This window comes from Aquarana catesbeiana, linkage group LG01 (genome assembly GCF_042186555.1).
Source record: "Aquarana catesbeiana isolate 2022-GZ linkage group LG01, ASM4218655v1, whole genome shotgun sequence".
Lineage (NCBI taxonomy): Eukaryota > Metazoa > Chordata > Amphibia > Anura > Ranidae > Aquarana > Aquarana catesbeiana.
In genome coordinates this window covers 932,714,488-932,738,597 of record NC_133324.1, presented here as the reverse complement: position 1 = coordinate 932,738,597, position 24,110 = coordinate 932,714,488, and the positions used below count along the sequence as shown (strand labels likewise).

At 45.4% G+C, this 24,110-nt stretch overlaps 1 protein-coding gene across 1 annotated transcript in view; it reads left to right on the top strand.

Moving 5' to 3' along the window:
• The window catches only part of CYP26B1 (cytochrome P450 family 26 subfamily B member 1), a 59,592-nt gene that overhangs the window by 5,571 nt on the left and 29,911 nt on the right, over positions 1-24,110 (top strand). The window contains exon 2 of the mRNA XM_073611058.1: positions 18,865-19,089. Within this exon, the coding sequence (XP_073467159.1) occupies positions 18,865-19,089 (225 nt within the window). The remainder of the gene's footprint in view (positions 1-18,864; positions 19,090-24,110) is intronic.

Below are 24,110 nucleotides of genomic sequence, written 5' to 3'. Positions count from 1 at the left end.
GGGATCTTCCCTTGGTAGGGGAAGACCATTGGCTGCCAGTGTGGGGGCTGTTTATGGGCACAGCTGGTACACAGGCATGCCAGGAATGTGTTTTTGGTCCAGGCTGGGTGGTGGCAGAAGTCAGGAAAGGGAAGGGGTTAACCACCCCATCTACTACTTTGAGTAATAATAATAACAACAACAAAGATAGAAATAATAATAATAATAATAACAACTATAACAATAATAGTAATAATAATAATAACAACAATGATAGAAATATTATTATTATTATTATTATTATTATTATTTCTATCGTTGTTGTTATTATTAACAACTATAATAATAATAATAACAACAGCAACTATAACAATAACAATAATAATAATAATAACAACTATAACAATAACAACAATAATTATAGATGTAGTGACATCAGGCCAGCTTGGTGGGCACCACACCCCATAAAGCAGTCAGTCTGGGCAGCGCATGCAGCGGACGGCTGGTGTTGAGCGACGGCCAGGCTGCTTGGCATTGCTGCTTTAAGGCCCAGTGAAGGGGTGTCAGTGGTCCGGAGGCAGGTAAGAGTCAGGGCTGGTGAGTGTCTGAGCTCCAGGCTGGGGAGGGATGGATTGCCACCTCTGGGCCCGGCCTCCTTCTCCTCCCTGGACCTTCATCAGCTCCAGTAACCCTTCATCAACCTCACCTGAGACTGCCCTTAAATGGACTTTCTTTATAGAATGACCCCCCCCCCCCCCCTTTGTTATATTTCATCCTTTCTGTACAGATCAGGATTCCTGTAGAATTTGCAAAGTGTTTTCAGGTGCGATTAGTTCACTTTTTTACTATTCAGGTGAAAACATTTTTTAATTCTGGCACCATCCATACGGGAATTGTGCGTGCAAATAGATTATAAAAAAAAAAAAAGGCAGTTTAGAAATTTTTTGTTTCTTCTGTTCCATCAGGACACTGGGGACTGGCCATAAGAAGGGAAGATTATTTAACCCTTGCCCTGCCAATCCATCAAAGCCTTTCTTTAGAAAATGACCCCCTTTTTTTCCATTGTATCTCTTCCCTGCTTTTAATAAAACAAATGTAACCAAAAAATGGCAGTTCACTTTCTAAACCTCTGCGTATCATAAACAAATGAGATTGTATTTATAAATAAAATACATGTTTTTTTTTTTTTTCCAATCTTTGTTGCATCTTTAGTTCACACTGCCATGACTTGGGATCCGACTTGCAACACCCCAAGTCGCATGACATGTGAAATCCCATATTAGTCAATGAGAGCGGTCTTAATTAGCACTACTGAAGTCGCTGTGACTTTAGAAACGTTTCCTGCACTACTTCAAGGCGACTTCTATCCGACTTGGGCCCATAGGGGGTTATTTACGTAAGGCAAATCCACTTTGCACTACAAGTGCACTTGAAAGTGCAGTCGCTGTAAATCTGAGGGGTAGATCTGAAATGAGGGGAAGCTCTGCTGCAAGCTAAAATGTTGTTTTTTTATTCCCCTTGCATGTCCCCCTCAGATCTACGTTGACTGCACTTCCAAGTGCACTTGCAGTGCACTTGTAGTGCAAAGTGGATTTGCCTTTAGTAAATAACCCCCATAGACTTTAATGGAAGTCGCCTCCGAGTCCGATCCTCATCTTTATTGATGTGATTTGGACCCGACATTACAGGAAGATTACCGGGGCACTCCCTGAGGCTGGGTTCACACTGATGCGGTGCGAGAACCACATTGATTCCACATTGATTCCACATTGACACCCCCAAAATCGGTTCGCAGAATGCAGTGCAAACTGTGGAATCAATTGGATGGAATTGGATCTTCATGGGTCTGAACACCCATATGAACCCAATTCCAGTGCAGGCAAAAAAAAAAAGGGTCTTGCACCATTTTGGTGTGAATGCGATGCGATTTTAGCCATACAAATTGTATGGCTGAATTCGCAAAGGATAGACAGCGTATGTGATGTGCACAGGAATGCTGTGCGAATCACTTGCGATGTCTGCAATCGCATCAGTGTGAACCCAGCCTGACAGTTGCCTCAAAGTGGCTTCAAAGTTGCATCAAAGTAGCATCAAGTTGTACTCAAGTCGCCAGCAAATCGCCAGGAAGTTGCCTGGCAAAGTCGCACCGTAAGTCGCACAGCATTCAGCTCGCGGCAGTGTGAACCGAGCCTAAGTCTATTGATCTCCTGCTGCCTCTTTACAGCCATTTCCCATCCACGTGCACTCCAGCAATGGCTGCATGGCATTTTCCATAACAGATTTTCTAAGGATGACAACCAGTGGACCATCCCTGCGTAATGTGTGCTGAAACGGGAACTTGTAGTCTCTATTAGATGCCCGTGACACAATTAGTGGACAGTTGTCACCTATGACAGGAGGGTTCTTCATGGCAGAATCACCTTGTAGTAGGCGGAGCCTGTTGTGTCCCTCCCACAGCTCTACCCTTTGCACAGGCTATGCACAGCGATGAAGTCACTGCTACGTTGAAAAGTTAATATCTGGGTTTGCAGAGGCATTTGGGACACACAAAGTGGATTTGTATCCTTTGTGGCTTCTGAGGAATATATTTAAATGAAAGCTTTTGAGCCTAAAGTTCAGCTTTAAATTTTCAAATCGCTTTTCAATCTTTCAATTTTTTTTTTTTAAATCAACAGTTTTCATTTAAAGAATACTTGGTGATCCTGCCATGAAGGTCCTTGTCCAGGCACTTCCTGCTGTGGGGGTGATAACTCTCTCCCAGTTGTGCTCCTGTGTGGTCAACCGGTTCTCCCGGCTGAGGTTGCACGCCGGCAACCACAACCACTTGCTAGAAGCGAAATCCCGAGCAACCCGATGCAGAAATGATTCGTTTTGATTGGCCGGGATTGAAATTGCCTCAATTGGACCTGGCTATAAAAAAAAAAAAAAATCCAACCGCGATCGACAAAATCGCTGCAGTTTTTTCTGGTTTTCACAGAGTTTTCGAATTTTCAATAACCTGCCAATTTATTGCCCAGTGTGATCGATCGAATTCAGGTGGACAATTAAACTTGTGGGTGGTGGATTGCCTGGTTTCAAAAGTATGTTCATTCCTGGTTGATTGAAAGCGGTAAAAAATCTGCAATAAGTCAGCTTACAAGTGCCCATGGTGACACACATTGCTCAAGCATGGTTTACTGTTGTCACTATCAACAGGGCCATCTTTAATATTGATTGGTCCTTTGGAAAACATTTTCCTGGGCCCACCCGAGTTCACTTATCAACTATTTGCAGGCAGGGCAGGCTCAAGGGGCAGCTGCTTTTGGGCCCCACAACAATGACTGGGCCTGGGGCAGCTGCCCTTTTTGCCCTGTGTTAATGATATGAATGTAGTCAGGAAGTAGCTGAAAGAGGTTGGAGGAGATCAGCAGCACTGAGATAGGATGCCTGCTCACATCAGGTGCATTGCCAATGTAAGCCAAGGCAAAAACCCTCGTGCAGTGCTGCGACTCAATCCGAAGCGCTGCGGGCAACAGAACTTAAAGCAGTGCTACTTTGTGACATTTCAAATCCCACACACAAAAAAAAAATATAGACAGTGCACTGAAATGATCATATCTGCACTGTTTTCCCCATTGCGTACCAGCAATCGTGCCTTCTATGCGATTGCTGCTGTGAATGGGGCCATTCATCCAAATGCTAAAAGTACAATGGATAATTCCTGCGACCCCCTCCCAAGTCGTTCGACTTCCAGTGCGACTTTGCATTGTGACTTGATGCAAATTCAGTGCAACTTCAACGTGATTTACATGTGACTTTGATTTTTTCAACTTAGGCTTTGGCAAACCATACCAATACAGAGTTTGATACATATTATTGAACTTAGAAAAGCCTCTGAAGTCGCAAAGTCACAAAGATAAGACAAAGAAATAACTTCTTTGCGACTTTTGTGATTTTTAACATTGCAGTCCATGGAACTCATGTCGCAAGGAAGATGCTGAAAAGTGGTATGGGAACTATTTTTTATTTCTTTGAGTCACTGTGATTCGAGTCATAGCAGTTAGCATTGAAATTAATGTGTATTGATTTGTCATGCCACTTTCTGTGTCGCACATTGCAGCAAGTAGTATGAGAAGTCACAGCAGTGTGAACCAGGGCTTAAAGTCCATCCAGAGCACCTAAATTTTCAGGAGCTGTAAATAATGTCCACCCTTTGGTTGTCACCTAATTGTTTTGCCCACAAAGATGTTATTATTTTATTTTGTACTTTTCGTCTTCTTTTTCTTCTGCTTTTTTTCTTTGTCTTCTTTTTCTTCTCCTTCTTTTTCTTCTTCTTCTCCTTCTTCATCTTCTTCTCCTTCATTTTCTTCTTCTTCTCCTTCTTCTTCTTTTTCTTCTCCTCCTTCTTCTTCTTTTTCATCTTCTTCTCCTCCTTCTTCTTCTTTTTCTTCTCCTCCTTCTTTTTCTTCTTCTTCTCCTTCTTCGTCTTCTTCATCTTCTTCATCTTCTTCAGCTCCTCCTGCTCTTTCTCCTCCTTCTTCCCCTTCTTCTTCATCTTCTCCTTCTTCTTCATCTTCTTCATCTTCTTCTTCTTCTCCTTCTTTTTCCTCTTCGTCTTCTTCTCCTCCTTCTTTTTCTTCTTCTACTTCTTTTTCTTCTCCTCTTTCTTCTTCTTTTTCGTCTTCTCCTCCTTCTTCTTCTTTTTCTTCTCCTTCTTCTTTTACTTCTTATTCTCCTTCTTCGTCTTCTTCGTCTTCTTCATCTTCTTCCTCTTCTTCTCCTTCTTTTTCTTCATCTTCTTCTTTGTCTTCTCCTACTTCGTCTTCTCCTACTTCTTCTTCTTCATTTTCTTCTTCTATGTCTTTTTCTTTATATTTTTCTTCTCCTTCTTCTTTGTCTGCTTCGTCTTCTTTTTCATATTATTATTCAGGAACTGGAAATATTATTGTCAGGATTTCTTTGTATCAAACACAGACAATTGTGCATGTGATACAATTTCACACCTGCAAGTTGAATGTTTGTTACATAATTACATAGTAAGGTTGAAAAAAAGAACATCCCTAAGATCCCTTCTTGAAGCCAGATTGCTGAGAAAAACCTTAAAGTTTGCCTTACACCTGGAGTCTACAAAGTTTTTCACATTGCAATATGCTTTCAGGCTTCGGTAACCGCCTCTCTGACAGCAGAAAGACTGCAAAAAATATTACTCCAAGTTTTCTTGCTCTTGTGTGTAAGCTTATTGTGGGCTGCAAATCCTGTCTCAGAACCTTGTCTACCCTATGATGTCATGACTACAGAGAATACAGACTGACTGAACGCGTCTCTGCCTCATCGTTCACCCCCCTCCCCCCCTTCCCTTCAGCTACAAGTCTGCAGAGCACCATCCTTTAAATTGACCAGTTACCCTCAGGATTCTACAAAGTGTGGGACTTTGTTGGGTTTTGAGAAAATAGAAATTGTTCTGAGCTTGGACAGATAAATGTGGATCCATCAACTTCAGAGCCATTCAAAACCTTCCAGGTTCAGGTAGAAAATGAAACGCGTTGCATTTAAACATGCTCAATAGCTGACCACCTGCGGAAGCCTATCTCAACAAGGGTTCCGTGGAACCTTGGGGTTCCTCCAGAGGTTTCTAGGGGTTCCTTGAAAAGAGAGCATTGTCAGGTTGATCTCCTGCCTACCCTACTGACCACCAATGTTAGAGGACAATATAACCTTCTTTTCTGGCCATTATTATTATTTGTTTCATTTATGATTATGAAGCAAATCCATTCTTTATTCTTTTATATCAAACTCTGTACAACTATCACACTGATGCACCATGAGCTGTAGGTCTAATCATTTTAGCGGGGGTTCCCCGAGACCTGAACACATTTTTAAGGGTTGCTCCATGGTGAAAAGATCAAGAAATAGTGTCTATGGTTTGGCAATCACTGACTGCCTTACTATATTTCCCAGACTTGTGATCTACTGACTAGCTCCCACACCAAGTCTTTTGAAATCCATGTTGGTGTTCACTGGTTCCAGCACCACCATCTCTTGGTTCCCAAGCTAGCCTAGCCCATTAAAGGAAAGTTTCACAGCACAGGTTGCAGTTACAAGAGGCTCAGTGCAGCCTTAACCATACACATTTGTGATGGAATTCTGACCCATGCAACCTACCTCTCATGCTCAAACAGATACCAGAAGGACCACCAGAAACTTGCGAAAACTATCTGCCTTGGATGTGATAAGACTTACATATAAGTAAATTATCCATAGGCCTTGATATTGGCCAAAATTCAGTTATGTTCGCTGCTGTGAAATACCTTATTTCTGCTGGAGAATTAGTATGACTGACTGCCGGGCAACTAGCATTGTCCAAAGGAGATCAGCAATGGCAGTATTTTTTATGCACAAGTAAGCCAACATTTTTTTTAGATAGAGTTGTAGTAAGCATTTTAGCCAGCAGGGGTCAGAATTTATGTCCCACAGCAAATAGTTATTCACAAATAATGCTCTATGAATTGGAAAATGTGGGCACCTGTGAACAAAACACCAGAAAAAAAAATCTAAATTTTCATCAATATTATTTATTTATTTATTTTTTTTGCTTCAAGATAATATTAGAAATTAATTAATTAAATGAAAATAATTAATTAAAGCAATTCATTTAAGTAAAACAACATTTAGAATGCGCTTTATTCTTTAACTTTTGCTTATTGTTTTTTTCTTTCTCCATGTTGCAATTTTTTTTTTTTCTTAAATCTGTAGGCCCCCCCCCCCCAATAGAATTTTTGAATGGCTATTCCACCCAGATGGCGCTGCACCTTCACACCTAGGGGGGAAATAAAAAAAATTGTGTAGGTCTTTTTTTTCTGCCCCTGATGCTATTTAAATTGACACACTTTTGCATAGAATTTTTGAATGGCTATTCCCCCGCCTGCACCCGAATGCGTCCGTCTCTAAATTTCACACAGGATTTTCTCCGGAGTGTGAAATATTTTATAGCGACCACATAATCTGTTATATCCAGAGGGTTAACACAAATCCTCCGTTAAAAATTAAGAAAATAACATTCGACAACAAAAAAAAAAGTATTATTTTTATTTTAAAGTAAAATCTATCCATTGCTATTTTTTTTTTTTAAATAACCGAGGTACCAGAAAGGGTATTCCATTTTCCACAGGCTCCATCCAAAAACAGTTCAAGGCTAAAAATACAAAACGTTGTGTAAATTGGACTCGGGTCGAAAATCCTACCACATAAAGGTGGTCTTTGTACTGCAGTGGAAATGTTGGACAAATATCTCTTTATTAATGGCACAAAAAACTACTTTAATTATATTTGCGTAGATCAGAAACTCAGTCACCTGAACTTTGAGAATTCACAACCGCAGGTCTGTTTGCCTCGGGACTCTGGAGTAATTTTTTTTTTTTCTGCATGCCATGGAGCTGTTTAGATTACGTAGGTATTTATTATATTAACGGGTATTTGTTTTTATAGGCTCATGCTCGGTGTAGAGCTGCGGCACAGAGAATGGAAGGGCAGAACCGCGCAACTTGCAGTCCGTTTCAGCCGTTCTCTTTTTTTTTTTTTCGGTTAAAACTAAGGAACTGTTAAAATGAACAAAAAAAAACAAAAAAAAAAACACAAACGTAACAATCCAAAAATAATATACCGAAATTCCAAAAAATGCTGTAGTAGAAATCTGCAGGCAGCTTTTGCTGACCTCTTTCTGAAAATGCGTGTTGCCTGGCTTTTCTGCTAAGCCTATCATCTGCCTAAGCAGCTTTCTCTTTGGTAACTGCGTTGTCGGACAAAAGAAGGAAGAAAGGAAGAGGGGTTTCTTGTCTGACCTCACAGCTAGACTTAGCACTTAGGAGGATGGGACAAAGTCTTACATGTTACCCTGGGGAACAGAACACATTAAGACAATTGGAAGTGAGGCCTCTTTTTTAAATGGCATTCTTGTTCCGAGTTTTTGATTCAGATAGTTTTGAAACCTGGTGGTTAGTCCTTCTTCCCATCTTCCCATGCGCTGTCTAATGCCGTGTAAACACAGCCGGACTTTTCGACCAAACTTGTCCGTCAGAACGAATCCGTCTGACAATTCGACCGCTTGTGGGCTTCATCGGACCTGCAGGGGACCTTTTCTGTCGAAAATGTGACGGACTTTAGATTTAGAACATGTTTCAAATCTTTCAGACGGACTCGAGTCCGGTCGAAAAATCCATTTGTCTGTATGCTGGTCCGACGGACGAAAATCGACGCTAGGGCAGCTATTGGCTACTGGCTATGAACTTCCTTATTCTAGTCCGGTCGTACGTCATCACGGTAGAATCCGTCGGACTTTGGTATGATTGTGTGTAGACAAGTCTGATTCGACGGAAGTCCGTCGAAAAGTCCGTCAAAAGTCAGTCGAAAAGTCAGTCGAAAAGTCAGACGTGATTCAGTCCGTCGAAGGTCCGGTCGTGTGTACACAGCATTAGACTAACTGAGGTTGGACAGGACTTTCCTCCATCTCTCCTCCCTCAATGGCTGTCCAACAACACAGCTATAAAGGAGACAGCTGCTTTGACAGAAGGCAATTTTCTCCTACCCTAACACTTGCCCTCATCAAGCTCTTGGAGAAAAAAGTAACATCTATCAAAGAAGCTTTCTCCTTGTTAGTTGCATTGTTGGACGGCCGAGGAAGGAAGAGGAGTTTCCCTGTTCAGCTTCACAGCACCTAGGAACTCTCAACCAGAGAACCATAGAACCTTAGGGTTCCTCCAGTGTTTGCTAGGGGGTTCCATTGGAAGCCATAGCTCAAGGAACCCCCTCTTGTGCTCTGGTCTTGTGCTCATGGGACTCTGGGCTAACCCAACAGCACCTTAGTTGAGAAACACTGGCTTACACCATAGAGCAAACCTAGGGTTCCTCCAGAGGTTGCTGGGGGTTCCTTGAGTTGTGGCAGATTGACTTCCCATTCAATGCTGCTTGCATAACTCTGGGCTCAATGCCAACTGGCAGAGCAATTGGCAGCATGACTCCAATGATCTTTTTTAGCTGTCTGTAAGGGTTTAGTTCTACCTGCTGGCCAACAATGTAACAGGCATTCTTCCTACTGACCCCCAATTCATTTTTTTTAGCAGGGGTTCCCCAAGACCTAAAAATTATCTTAAGGGTTCCACTGGGGTAAAAGTGTTAAGAAAAACTGCCATGGAGAGACAACCAGAGTTCCCTGGAACCCTGGTTTTCTGGAGGTTCAATTGGAAGCCATAGCTCAAGGAACCCTTTGAGTTCTTCCCTGGATCACAGAGTCTGCTCGTCCATTTCTGGCAAACTTGTTTTTGTGCTCACGGGACCCCTGGTTAACCCAACGGCACCTTAGTTGAGAAAAACTAGCTTATACCATAGAGGAACCTTAGGGTTCCTCCAGAGGTTGCTGGAGGTTCCTTGAGCTGTGTCAGAATGCTACTTGCATAACGTCTGGGTCCAATGCCAACTGGCAGAGCAGTGGCAAGATCTTTTTTCTCTGTCTGTAATGCCGCATACACACGAGCCGACTTTACGGCAGACTTTTCTCTGCGGACTTTACGCCGGACTTTATGATGGACTTTCCGAATGAACGGACTTGCCTACACACAATCCACCAAAGTCCGTCAAATTCGTACGTGATGACGTACAACCGGACTAAAACAAGGAAGTTCATAGCCAGTAGCCAATAGCTGCCCTAGCGTGGCTTTTTGTCCGTCGAACTAGCATACAGACGAGCGGAATTTTCGACCTAAGACCAAGACCTAAAAATTACCTCAAGGGTTCCACTGGGGTAAAAATGTTGTGAAAGACTGCCATGGAGAGATAACCAGAGTTCTGTGGAACCCTAAATTTCCTGCAGAGGTTGCTAGGGATTCCTTGAACTGTCTGTAAGGGTTTTGTTCTTCTTGCTGGCCAACAATGTAACAGGCATTCTTTCTACTGACCCCTAATTCATTATTTTTTAGCAGGGGTTCCCCGAGATCTAAAAATTAGCTCTGGGGTTCCACGGGGATAAAAATGTTGGGGAGGAGTACTATCTGGAGTGGTTGAAGGACCTAGCAGTGCGGTGCCAATAAGCAAAGCACCTAAAAGTGTTTGCATTGGGCCAAATTTCTAATACAATCTCCAAATTTCTGCACTGTAATTTTGTTGGGAAAGACTTCCATGGAGAGTCACAGAGAGACAATCAGAATTCTGTGCAACCCTAAGGTTCCTGCAGAGGTTGCTGGGGGTTCCTTGCACTGTCTGTAAGGGTTTCGTAGTTCCTGCTGGCCAACAATATAATGGGCATTCTTCCTACTGACCCCCAACTCAATATTTTTAGCATTGGTTCCCGAAGATCTAAAAATTAGCTCTGGGGTTCCACTGGGGTAAAAATGTTGGGAAAGAGTACAATCTGTAAGTGGTTGAAGGACCTAGCAGTGTGGTGCCAATAAGCATTGGCAAAGCACCTAAAAGTTTTTATATTGCGCCAAATTTTTAATCCAATCTCCAAATTGCTGCATTGGAATTTTTTTGGGGAAAGACTCCCACGGAGAGCCTTGGAGAGACAGCCAGAATTCTGTGCAACCCTAAGGTTCCTCCAGAGGTTGCTGGGGGTTCCTTGCACTGTCTGTAAGGGTCTCCTAGTTCCTGCTGACCAACAATATAATGGGCATTCTTCCTACTGACCCTCAACTCAATATTTTTAGCATTGGTTCCCAAAGATCTAAAAATTAGCTCTGGGGTTCCACTGGGGTAAAAATGTTGGGAAAGAGTGAAATCTGTAAGTGGTTGAAGGACCTAGCAGTGTGGTGCCAATAAGCATTGGCAAAGCACCTAAAAGTTTTTATATTGTGCCAAATTTTTAAACCAATCTCCAAATTGCTGCATTGGAATTTTTTTGGGGAAAGACTCCCACGGAGAGCCTTGGAGAGACAACCAAAATTCTGTGCAGCCCTAAGGTTCCTCCAGAGGTTGCTGGGGGTTCCTTGAGCTGTCTGTAGGGGTTTCATTCTTCCTGCTGGCCAACAATGTAATGGGCATTCTTCCTAATGACCCCCAATTCATTATTTTTAGCAGAGGTTCCCCAAAATCGAAAAAATTGCTCTGGGGTTCCACTGGGGTAAAAATGTAGGGAAAGAGTACAATCTAAAAGTACTTATATTGCACCAAATTTCGAATCCAATCTTCAGATTGCTGCATTGGAATTTTCAGACATCAACATTAGGAAATAGTGATAGGAAGAAAACACAGGAAAGACTTAGTATTTTACACTTTTGCATTTTCGCTGGGGGAGGGGGGGTTTAGGAGACCTTGCGCAAATCTGGTTGAACTTTAAGATGTTTTTACTCTGTCTCGGCGTGTTTGTGTGTTTAATGACACAGTGAATGCCATGTGCTGGGTCGGGCCATGTAGCCCAAGCCGCAGAGGAACAAATTCCATCATTTCACATCTCACAATGCCCTTTAAGTCTCGCCTTGCCCTAAGCGGAGCCTGTGCGAAGCTTCAGACAGCGGTGGAGTTCCCAGGACATTCAGCCTACTCTTCGTAGGGAAAACTTGTAATCACGCCGATTTGCTCCTCTGTGACCTTTCACACCCTGACTGTAGCTCCGTCTGTGACCCCCCCACCCCACCCCAAACAATGCACCTTTCACTATTCCGCCTGCCAGTCTGCAGAGCCAGACACTTCTCTTTCTCAGAGCCGAGTCCCTTACGCGGCCAAGCCTCCCCAGCCCTAACACCGACCTGCCTGTATCTGCCTGGGGCCAGTTGGCAGATCACACACGGGGCCATCGCTGGGTACTGGCGGCTCTGCCAACTCTCCGTTATTAGCAAGGATGTCATCCCTCTCCTAAAAATATTATGACACTAATGAAACACTTCTGCAGGAGTCATACTCAGGCTGCCGAAATCCTATTCCATTTCAGTCTTATTCTATAATTAAATATGTCAATATTCTGCGACGTACGGTGAGCAGCGCACGCAGGAAGACTGCTCTGTAGATTTTTTGCTTTAGGCTCCATTCACACTCGTGCGACTTGTCATGCGACTTTGGACACAATAACGTTGCATTACAAGTTGCAGCCCATTGGTTTCAATGGAAGCCGTTCAAGCCCAATGCGACTTAAAGTCGCCGCGACTTTAAAAAGGTTTCCTGCGCTGCTTTAATGCGATTTGAGTGCCATAGACTGCAGTGTAAATTCTCAAAAGTTGCATCTCAAAACGTCACCCAAAAGGGGCAGTTCTGCTTGTTTGCATCCTCACCCCCACTACTATATTTGTCAATTTTTTTGGGGGGACGAGGGGGAGCGGGTACCTGGTTTTGACAGGTACCCACTCCCACTTCCGGGTCAGATCGCTGCGGCACTCTATGAGACTGTTCGGCCCCTCCTCCTACCCCTCGCAGCCTTTAGGGACACACACAGGTGCCAGAAGATTGCAGGTCTATGCACAAAGTGAGGCTCGCGCATGCGCAGCAGGAAACGGCTATAAAGTTGGAAGGCTTCACTGCCAGTTTCCCTTACCTTAAATGCCTTCGCCTGGCCTTGAAGCTGATTGAAGAATCTCCTCGGGTGGGGACATCACCGGTTCCCTGGACAGTTAAGTGTCCTTATATTAAAAGTCAGCCGCTACAGTATTTGTAGCTGCCGACTTTTCATTTTTTGGGGGGGAGCCTGGAGCGCCTCTTTAATGTTTCTCAATGCGACAGTTGTGGAACTGCAACAAAGTTGCTTCAAAGTTGCATCAAAGTCGCAATGCAACTTTGGAGTCCCAAAAGTGTGAATGGAGGCTTATGGATTTTATTGAAAGTGGAACTTTTGGAGTAGGCGGGGAAGGCTGTCTAGTAGTCCTCAGCCCTGGTTCATACCAGTGCGGCTTTAAAATTGCGCAAATCCGTGCGATTTGCACCTCCCATTTCATTGCGACTTGTGACTTAGTTTAACAGAAGTTTATACAAGTTACAATGGAACTGGAAAAAAAGTAGTGCAGGAACCTTCTTGAAAGCCGCTGTGACATGAGTCGCAGCAATTTGAATGGTTCCATTGCTGGCAATGGGGTGCGACTTTGGAACTGTCAAATCGCTTGAAAAATTGCACCGGTGTGAACGAGGGCTCAATGTCCATAAAGACATGGATGAGCAAGTTTGGAGTGAAGGAGCTTGACTGGCCTGCACAGAGTCCTGACCTCAACCCAATAGAACACCTTTGGGATGAATTAGAGTGGAGACTGTAAGCCAGGCCTTCTTATCAACATCAGTGCCTGACCTCACAAATGCGCTTCTGGGAAGAATGGTCAAACATTCCCATAGACACACTCCTAAACCTTGTGGGCAGCCTTCCCAGAAGAGATGAAGCTGTTATAGCTGCAAAGGATGGGCCAACTCAATATTGAACCCTACGGACTAAGACTGGGATGTCATTAAAGTTCATGTGCATGTAAAGGAGGATGTCCCAATACTTTTGGTTGTATAGTGTGTATAAAACTCATGTTTCAGTAAATTCTCACAGTGCCTCCTTGGTAGCATTAGAAGCCGAGTGTTTGATTCTATTCTCCAGCCCAGAGTTGTCTTCTAAAGCTTCAAACTCATCTTCTGAACAATTACAAGATCTATTAGTTTTTACTTTATTCTCTTTTTTTTTTGCCTTTCCTGGTTCCTGTTTTCCTTCCTTATCAACATACTAATGATATTGTTAAAGAAAACCTTTCCATTTTCATGACATGCCTAATGTTAGACCCAGAGATGTCATCACTGGGTCTCTGTGCTTCTCTCTGCAATGCAGGCAGATCATGGATGGTGGTAGGGGCTAGCAGGGTTCTGTACATAGCTTCCTAATGCATGCAGTGAGCTGGCTCTTGGGAGTGATTATGCAAATATGAAAATGCCCTGATCACGCCCTGCTGACCCCATCCCCTGCACTAATGACTCCATCCTTTGCCCTACTGACATCTGTCCTATACTCTGCTGACCCCATCCTTGCCCTGCTGACCTCGTCCTATGCCTCACTGAACCCATTCTCTGCCCCATTGACCACATGCTCTGCCCTACTGACCATGTCCTCTGCCCTACTGACCAATCCTGTGCCCTGCTGACCCCATCCCCTGCCCCACTGACCCCATTCTCTGCCCTACTGACCCCTGTCCTGTGCCCCACTGACCCCATCCTCTGCCCTATTGACCACATGCTCTGCTCTACTGACCCCTGTCCTGTGCCCCACTGACCCCCCTCCTTTGCCCTACTGACATCTGTCCAATACCCTGCTGACCCCATCCTCTGACCTGCAGACCTTGTCCTATGCCTCGCTGACCCCATCCTCTGCCTCATTGACCACATGGCATGCCCTACTGACCCTGTCTTCTGCCCTGCTGACCAGGCCTGTGCCCTGCTGACCCCATCCCCTGCCCCACTGACCCCATTCTCAGCCCTACTGACCCCTGTCCTGTACCCTGCTGACCCCATCCTCTGCCCTACTGATTCCAATCTTTGCCCCGCTGACCCCATCCTCTGCCCGATTGACCACATGCTCTGCCCCACTGACTCCTTCCTGTGCCCTGCTGACCCCATCCCCTGCCCCACTGACCCCATGCTCTGCCCTGCTGACCCCATCCCCTGCCCCACTGACCCCATGCTCTGCCCTGCTGACCCCGTCCCCTGCCCCACTGACCCCATGCTCTGCCCTACTGACTCATATCCTCTGCCCTGCTGACCCCATCCCCTACCCCACTAACCCTATGCTCTGCCCTACTTACTCTTGTCCTATACCCTGCTGACCCCGTCCTATATCCCGCTGACCTCATCCTCTGCCCCATTGACCACATGGCATGCCCTACTGACCCTGTCCTCTGCCCTGCTGACCAATCCTGTGCCTTGCTGACCCCAACCCTTGCCCCACTGACCCCATTCTCTGCCCTACTGACCCCTGTCCTATATCCACTGACCCCATTCTCTGCCCCATTGACCACATGGCATGCCCTACTGACCCTGTCCTCTGCCCCACTGACCCCATCCTGTGCCCTGCTGACCCCATCCCCTGCCCCACTGACCCCATGCTCTGCCCTACTGACTCATATCCTCTGCCCTGCTGACCCCACCCCACTAACCCTATGCTCTGCCCTACTTACTCTTGTCCTATACCCTGCTGATCCCGTCCTATATCCCGCTGACCTCATCCTCTGCCCCATTGACCACATGGCATGCCCTACTGACCCTGTCCTCTGCCCTGCTGACCAATCCTGTGCCCTGCTGACCCCAACCCTTGCCCCACTGACCCCATTCTCTGCCCTACTGACCCCTGTCCTATATTCCGCTGACCCCATCCTCTGCCCCATTGACCACATATGTTGCACTTGAATGAATCATGTCTCAGAGTCTAATGAGGAAGCCCCTGCTGTTCACTTTGAATGGCTGCAGCATCCTCATCAGACCCTGAGACAAGAACGGTATACTGCGGCTGGGGTGGGACAAATTTAGATGTGGGGGGGTGCCCAATTTTAGTCTTGCTAGGGCAGCACAAAACCAATATACACCACTGCGTTGATGGGTGGATGTCAGCATCCACTAACACCAACCTACCTGAGTTACAAGTGATGTGAGGAGGCTTCGCCTGGAAGCAGTCAAAACCTTTAACCCAAAGATGAAATCATCCTCATGTCTTGCATGTTGCTAAAACCATCACTTGGTGACCCCAGGGCAAGTCTACCATCAGATAGGTCTACAGCTCCCTCTAAAGGCCACCCCAGAACTATCGCGCCCTTGTTCATAGACCTCTGCAGTGAGGGACACAGAAGCTTTGGACGCCAACCCTTCCTTCAGAACGAACTGGAGACACCTAGGAGTGTTTTTTTGTCCTTTAAAAAGGCCGCTGTCCCTGGGGGGAGGTATGGGAGCTCTATGGAAATCATTGAACGTTCAGCATAAAATCATATTTGCGCTTGTTAATCTTATTTACATCTGAGAGTGTTGGCTTGTACAGAGCCGGGGGGCCGGTGGGGGGGGGGGGGGGGCCTCACAAATTATACACAGTGCAGCGGCCAGGGATACAATAAGTCCTTGTGCTGCGCTCCTCGCTGTCGTGATGTTTAATGCAGATTCCCAGCAAGAAGTGGCGGCTTGTGTGTTCTACGGAGCAGGAGAGGTGAGGGCGGAGGTGACTGTGTGTGAGGGGAACACAGCTCACCCCCTGTCCTTCCCCTGGCCCTTTGTCCCCGTTCTGGCCCCTAGATCCCCCCCCTCGTCCCTCACTCCTCCATATTTGTCCCACTGGTGTGTCGATACAAGTGTTTATTCATCGGGTATGTTGTTGCTGAAGAGCTGACTCAATGAACATTCGCTATTTTTCATCTGGACTTGCATCATGCTTTTTTTTTTTTTGGTTTCCCTATCAAGTAAACATCCACAACATTTTTGCAAAATTCGGATGTTCCCATTCTTCAAAGAGGATTCAGGACTTGTGTTCAGTTTTTAAATGTTGCGTTATGTTTTGGCATACCTCCTTAGACCCAATCTGTCCGGGCAGTATGGTCCCCTGCTGACTTGGTACCATCCACAGGCAGCTTTACTCTTCAATATGATGCAGAAGTTGAATGCGAACCAAGATATGCGTGTGAGCCGCTCAGGCTGTATGAGAATAAAGTCCTATGCCCACCGATGTGAGCAGAGCTGGGACAAGGTCATCTAGAACCCAGGGCGAACATGCCAAACTGCGCCCCCCCCCAGATCTTTGATCATTATGTGTCAGCAAACCCCCCCCCCCCTTACAAAAACATTTAGCACTAATCTGCATGCTTACCCCCGTAAGCATAAATCCCCCTGCCAGTACAAATCCACCCCCTGCTGAAATCCCCCATCTCAGCACAAATCTTTGCCACCCCCCAACCCCTAAATCCCCCCAGCTTGAATGCCCTCTCCCTAACTCCCTAAATTCACCCCCTCCTAACACAAATCCTCTCCCTCTAAAATTTCCCCTCCCAGTACACATATTCTCCCCCCCCATTTCAAATCTTCCCCCATTGCCCCTTCCAACACAAATTCCCTCCCCCCAAATCTTCTTGTGGCACCCCCACTTCACATGATATCACAGTGCCCAGGGCGCCACCTTTCCCTCCTGCCCACCCCTTGTCCCGGGCCTGGCTGTGAGTGCTGGCCAGGAAGGGAGCTGGTCTATGCACCAGGCCATGGTAGACAGTGATAGGTGTCCCGGGAGCCACACGGTCAAGTTAAGTCGGGCAGGGAAGCCGTCAGCAGGAATCGGCCAAGATTCGAACTGTGTATGGGCAGGCTGAATGTAGCAAGTTAATCGATTAATTGACTTTGATACAACCAGTATGCCGGGTTATACCTGCGATTATTGCTAGAAATAATCACTGTCTTCTCCTGGCAGTTGGGCGGGGGGAGGGCGGGAGAAGCCTCCCCCTCCAGGAGAAGACAATGGCCCAGCAGGAGGGATTCCTGCATCAACACTGTCTGTGTTGATGGGAGAATCCAGCGAATTTCTTTCCTGCAACCTGTGGCTGCAGGAAAGAAATTTTCTCCGTGTATGGCCGGCCTTAAAGTGGTTCTAAAGGTTTTTTTACCTTAATGCATAATATATACCTGAGCCCAATCTCATTTCAGCAGTGTGCATGAGAGAGGTGTGTCTCTCTCCCTCCTCATAGGCTCAGAGACAGCAGCAGGAGCCATTGGTTCCCACAGCTGCCAATCACAGCCAGTAAGGAGGGAGCAGTGGGGTAGAGCCGAGCTGCGCTTTCTGTGTCACTGGACACACAGAGCGTGTCTCGGGAGGGAGCCCCCAAAAGTGCCTCCGCAGCAAGCGATTTGGGGGGAGCAGCTAGGATTGCCGGCAGGGGACCCAAGAAAAGGAGGATTGGGGCTGCTCTGTGTAAAACAATTGCACAGAGCAGTATAACATGTTTATTATTTAAAACAAAATATATGGGTTTACAATCACTTTACATGGGCGAGGGGAGAGGAAAATATCAAAATCATATTAGTAAACAAGTTGTAGTTGCCCAAAACTGCCACTAGATGTCAGAATACTATAAAAAAAATGATAACCTTATGCAGGGCAATCTTAATAGCATCATGGGCCCCTGGGCAAAGTAATGCACTGGGACCCCTACCAGCCTGCCCAAATTTATGCACCTACTCTCAAAACCTAAAGTATAAATAGTTGATAGAATTAGTACTTTTAATAAAATTCAATGTTAATCAATAAGGGCACAGTACAGGAGGAAACCTGAAGGGCGTAGTACGGAAGGGGGGGGGGGGGGGTCAAGAGGGTACCAGGAGGGCACAATACTGTTATCAGGAGGGCACAATACTGTTATCAGGAGGGCACAGTACAGGTTCAGGGATGCTTCCCAGGACACGGCCATCCTGGGACAGTTTAGTAAAAAGCATGACTGTCCTGGCAAATCCGGGACAGCCGGCAGGTATGATGCAATGCAAGCTTATCATGGGACTTCCAAGCACCTGGGGCCCCTGGACAGTGCCCATGCATTAAGACAGCACCCGATCTTATGCAGTTTAATACAAAACAGAAATATACATGAGAGTGGGGCAGAACACGTTGCCCATATCCCGATGAATGTGCGATGACTTCATGAATAGTGCCGATTTGTGACTTGGAAGTCATCTTTAAAGAATTTCTTGGCTAAAAGGTTGCATAAGTATTAGAACACTATAGGAAATAATAGGTAATAAGATGCAACCATATACAACATATAAAAATGTTACATAGACTTGAGAGTTTTCAGGAACGATTAGCAGCTTTTGGCAGTCAAGTGCTCAGGGGCTACCTGAGTGCAGACCAAGTGCATGCTGGGTAATGGGATCAGTGCTAACTTTCCTCCAAACCGTTTTTTTCCCCCCTTGTCTCTCTGGGTTTTCCATTGATTTCTTCTCCTTCTTCTTCTTTGGCAGGGCTCAAATTTCCAGTCTTCTCGGAGAGAGAAATATGGAAACGTCTTCAAGACTCACTTGCTGGGCCGCCCCCTGATTAGGGTGACGGGGGCTGAAAGTGTCCGGAAGATTCTGATGGGGGAGCACCACCTGGTCAGCGCTGAGTGGCCCCGCAGCACCCGGATGTTGCTGGGGCCCAACAGTCTCGCCAACTCCATAGGAGACATCCACCGACACAAGAGGAAGGTGAGAGGCAAAAATGTTCTTCCGTTACCAGGGAGGATATACATGTTAATATTGAAATGAGTCCACCAAACTCACACAAGGTTTGTTTCTTGGATCGCCTAACTCTCCTCTCCTTAAACACTCTGCACTGCTGGAGGACTCTGCTCCTTCCTCTATCTAACTCTCCTCTCCTGAAATACTCTGCACTGCTGGAGGACTCTTCTCCTTCCTCTATCTAACTCTCCTCTCCTGAAACACTCTGCACTGTTGGAGGACTCTGCTCCTTCTTCTAACTCTCCTCTCCTGAAATACTCTGCACTGCTGGAGGACTCTTCTCCTTCCTCTAACTCTCCTCTCCTGAAACACTCTGCACTGCTGGAGGACTCTTCTCCTTCCTCTACCTCTCCTCTCCTGAAACACTCTGCACTGCTGGAGGACTCTGCTCCTTCTTCTACCTCTCCTCTCCTGAAACACTCAGCACTGCTGGAGGACTCTTCACCTTCCTCTATAACTCTCTTCTCCTGACATGCTCGGCACTGCTTTATTGTACTGTTGTTGTACATCAGAGGAGATGCTTAGTCCTCTCGCCTTGCTGTGCTGGGATTCTGGATTCAATTTCCACCTGATCACCATTTTCAATAAATGTATTTTGGAAAGTGTAATGGGAGACTATGGCAAAACTGCTTAAAAGCCGGGTTTTCCCTTTAAGACGAGGGTTTTACATGACAATACAGGAGATGAGGAATTTCTGCCGTTGTCTTTTCTTGGCCGGGAACTGGGTGTCCCAGAATGTGCTGATTGCAAGATAGGGGCACGGTGTTCCTGGAGTGATAGATCTATGTGGCATTGTTCTCACCCCGGCATCTGCTGTCTGTGTGGGTCTGTACTTTGCCCTGGATACATTAGATACATTGGATACATTGTATTGGACACCTAGAATACATTAGATACATTGGATGCATTAGATACATTGGATACATTGTATTGGACACCTAGGATACATTGGATACATTATGTTGAATAGTTACATTGTAAAAAAATAGATTATGCCTGGGAAAGAAAAATATATATTATTTCTGAACTCACCCTACTTGCCTAAAGTGTTTCTCCAACCAAAAACAACAATTCTAACGTGCGTTACATAATACCTCTAATAAATGGCCATGTCTTACCTCCGTTCATATCCACATACCTGTTGACTCTGTCAGCCTCCAGTTGTGCTTCATATTTCTGATGGAGGGACAAAAACGCTTTCTAGTTGGCATTGAAATCCCCTCTGCTATTGTTGGTCCTGCACTGTGCCCAAATGAATACAATGCCCCGTGGCTCCTCGCCTCCGCTTACTCTATCGTTCCTGGACTAAGCCGGGGAATACTGTTCCAGTAGGACAGTTATCAGCAGAACCAAAAAGTACATTTTACTTCATCACAGGTCACCTTCCTTTATGTGATTGTAAGCTTAGGTGTGGGCTAGATCACATGACCGCTGTCTGTCTTCATCATTGTGGATGTTTCACAGCTTAGAGCAGCTTTTCACAAACGTTTAATTCTAGAGGAACCCTTAAAATAAGTTTCAGGCTTGGGGAACCCCTGCTAAAACCAATTAATTGGTGGTCAGTGGGTAGAATGCCCCTTACATTGATGGTCAATGGGAAGAATGCTCCTTACATTGGTGATCAGTGGAAAGAATGTCCCTTACATTGGTGATCAGTGGGAAGAATGTCCCTTACATTGGTGGCCAGTGGAATAGAATGCTCCTTACATTGGTGGTCAGTGGATAGAATGCTCCTTACATTGGTGGTCAGTGGGAAGAATGCCCCTTTCAATGGTGATCAGTGGGATGAATGCTCCCTACATTGGTGATCAGTGGGAAGAATGTCCATTACATTGGTGGTCAGTGAGAAGAATGCTCCTTACATTGGTGATCAGTGGGAAGAATGTTCCTTACATTGGTGATCAGTGGGAAGAATGCTCCTTACATTGGTGATCAGTGAGAAGAATGTCCCTTACATTGGTGATCAGTGGGAAGAATGTTCCTTACATTGGTGATCAGTGAGAAGAATGCTCCTTACATTGGTGATCAGTGGGAAGAATGTTCCTTACATTGGTGATCAGTGGGAAGAACGCTCCTTACATTGATGATCAGTGAGAAGAATGTTCCTTACATTGGTGATCAGTGGGAAGAATGTTCCTTACATTGGTGATCAGTGGGAAGAATGTTCCTTACATTGGTGATCAGTGAGAAGAATGTTCCTTACATTGGTGATCAGTGGGAAGAATGTTCCTTACATTGGTGATCAGTGGGAAGAATGTCCCTTACATTGGTGATCAGTGGGAAGAATGTTCCTTACATTGGTGATCAGTGGGAAGAATGTTCCTTACATTGGTGATCAGTGAGAAGAATGCTCCTTACATTGGTGATCAGTGGGAAGAATGTTCCTTACATTGGTGATCAGTGGGAAGAATGTTCCTTACATTGGTGATCAGTGGGAAGAATGTTCCTTACATTGGTGATCAGTGAGGAGAATGCCCCTAACATTGGTGATCAGTGGGAAGAATGTCCCTTACATTGGTGATCAGTGGGAAGAATGCTCCTTACATTGGTGATCAGTGGGAAGAATGCCCCTTACATTGGTGATCAGTGGGAAGAATGCTCCTTACATTGGTGATCAGTGGGAAGAATGCCCCTTACATTGGTGATCAGTGGGAAGAATGCCCCTTACATTGGTGGTCAGTGGGAAGAATGCTCCTTACATTGGTGGTCAGTGGGAAGAATGTCCCTTACATTGGGGATCAGTGGGAAGAATGTTCCTTACATTGGTGATCAGTGAGAAGAATGCTCCTTACATTGGTGATCAGTGAGAAGAATGCCCCTTACATTGGTGATCAGTGGGAAGAATGTCCCTTACATTGGTGATCAGTGAGAAGAATGCTCCTTACATTGGTGATCAGTGGGAAGAATGCTCCTTACATTGGTGATCAGTGGGAAGAATGCTCCTTACATTGGTGATCAGTGAGAAGAATGCTTCTTACATTGGTGATCAGTGAGAAGAATACTCCTTACATTAGTGGTCAATGGGGAGAATGCTCCTTACAGTTGGAGTTAGTGGACAGAAGGCTCCTTATATTGGTGGTCCGCCTGATCAGTGGTGTTAACTACTACATGTCCCATCTTCCACTGCAGCAAAGGGATTATCCAGAGCCCCCACCCCCTATTAATCCAGCCGCACTTCCTCCAGCCCAGGTCTGTACCTGTGTAAGGACCTGAGGCTGTGGAAAAATGTTGAAAGGACTGTGTATTGCACCTGCAACGCACTGATTACGGGTGCAATGCTCAGGGGGCTTCATTGTAAAGATTAGTAAATGTGCATTGATCATGAATGCTTCATTTATTATTATTATTTATTAACTTTTTCACAAAAGGTAGAGTACCCCTTTAACACTGAGAAGTGTACCGTTGTCCTTCAATAATGTTACCAGGCTTTGCAGCACCTTGTGTAGGGTGATTGCTTTTCTTATCTTATCCTTTGTACTTTGGTCCTGGTATATCCTCAACGACCCTGACCTTGCAGGCTGAGTCACCAGAAAGAATAGCTGTCTTCACCATGAAACAATGAGGTCAATATCAAAGTCTCCCGAGGTTTCTATGACTTCAACATAATGCCTTGTTTTGTTTTGTGCCTTAGGTGTTTCATCCTTAAGGCCTCATGTACATGGCTGCTGGTAAACGGACGTTCAGAGGCAGTTGGATGCTTTTTTCAGCTGCCCCGGAACTCATCCAATGATATCTTATTTGTACATGTACACAGGTTCCTTTAATATCATTTATAGACTTTACTTTGAAGGCAAAAAAATGAGTTCAGACGCCGAAGTTTCTGACATTTCAGACGCTCAACGCCGCAAAGTGATAACCGCGTTTAGCTGCGTTTCGTTTTCAAACGCTTCTAAATGCAAACGCGGCTAAACACGGCATGTAAATGCGGCAAAACGGACGTTTTAAACGTGGGTTATTATCTGTCAAGTTAAATCGTTCAGGAGAGGTTGTAAAAACGTCCCGTGTACATTAAGCCTTAGGGCTGGTTCAGATGCTGTCTGGTGGATTTTTAATATGCATCAAAAGGTGTTTTCCATGTGTTTCAATGGCCCTCGTTCACACCAGTACAGTGTATTCCAGTGCAGTCAACAAAAGTCGAACATGTTGGATTTTTCAGCATGGAACGCATCTAAAATGCAGCAAAACACATGGAAAACACACCAGAAATGCACCAGAATGCACATGTCCTGAATTGAGATGAAGAAAAAAAAGAAGGTAAAAAACGTACCGGGGTGCATCAAAAACACACCGGAATGCACCGGGCTGAAGTCCGCTGACATCACAGAGCCGGTCCAGGCTCAGGCAAGACAATGAAATTGGGACCCGCCCACATGCCCGGACCAGCACCCGGCTCAGCCTATCAGTGAGCTCACTGAAAGCTTGAGTTGGCAGCTCCCACCCCCGCAGAGCAGAGAGCCGGTGACTGACAGTCATCGGCTCTCTGCTTGGGGAGCTGTGAGAAGCCAGCGATCGGCAGTGTTAGATCGCTCGCTCGGTTCTCAGTGTTAGAGGCACTGGGGGACAGATACAGCGTCCACCTACTGTAGGTAAGTATGATTCTTAAAAAAAACAAAAAACATACATCTTATTTAAGGGGGTGGTTGGTGGACAATTAAAATGTGCGGTTGAGCCCAAACTGCAAGTCTAAAGAGTCCCTTAGAGCCCTTTCACACTGATGTGCTTGAAAACACCGTATGCATTTTGCAAAACTGCATATCACATTTTTGATGCATTTTCAATACGTTTTTGTTGCGTTTTCTGGATTTCTGACTTGTGAAACCTGGACATGTGACTCAAGAAATGCACCAAAAATGGGCTGTAGGTGCATTTTGTTATGAATTTCCTATAGAAATCAATGGGAGGTGGTTTTGAAAAGCACACCAAAGATGCAGCATGCAGGATTTTTCAAAACACAGTGAAAAGTTACTGTGCTGCAAACAGAAGGTTTT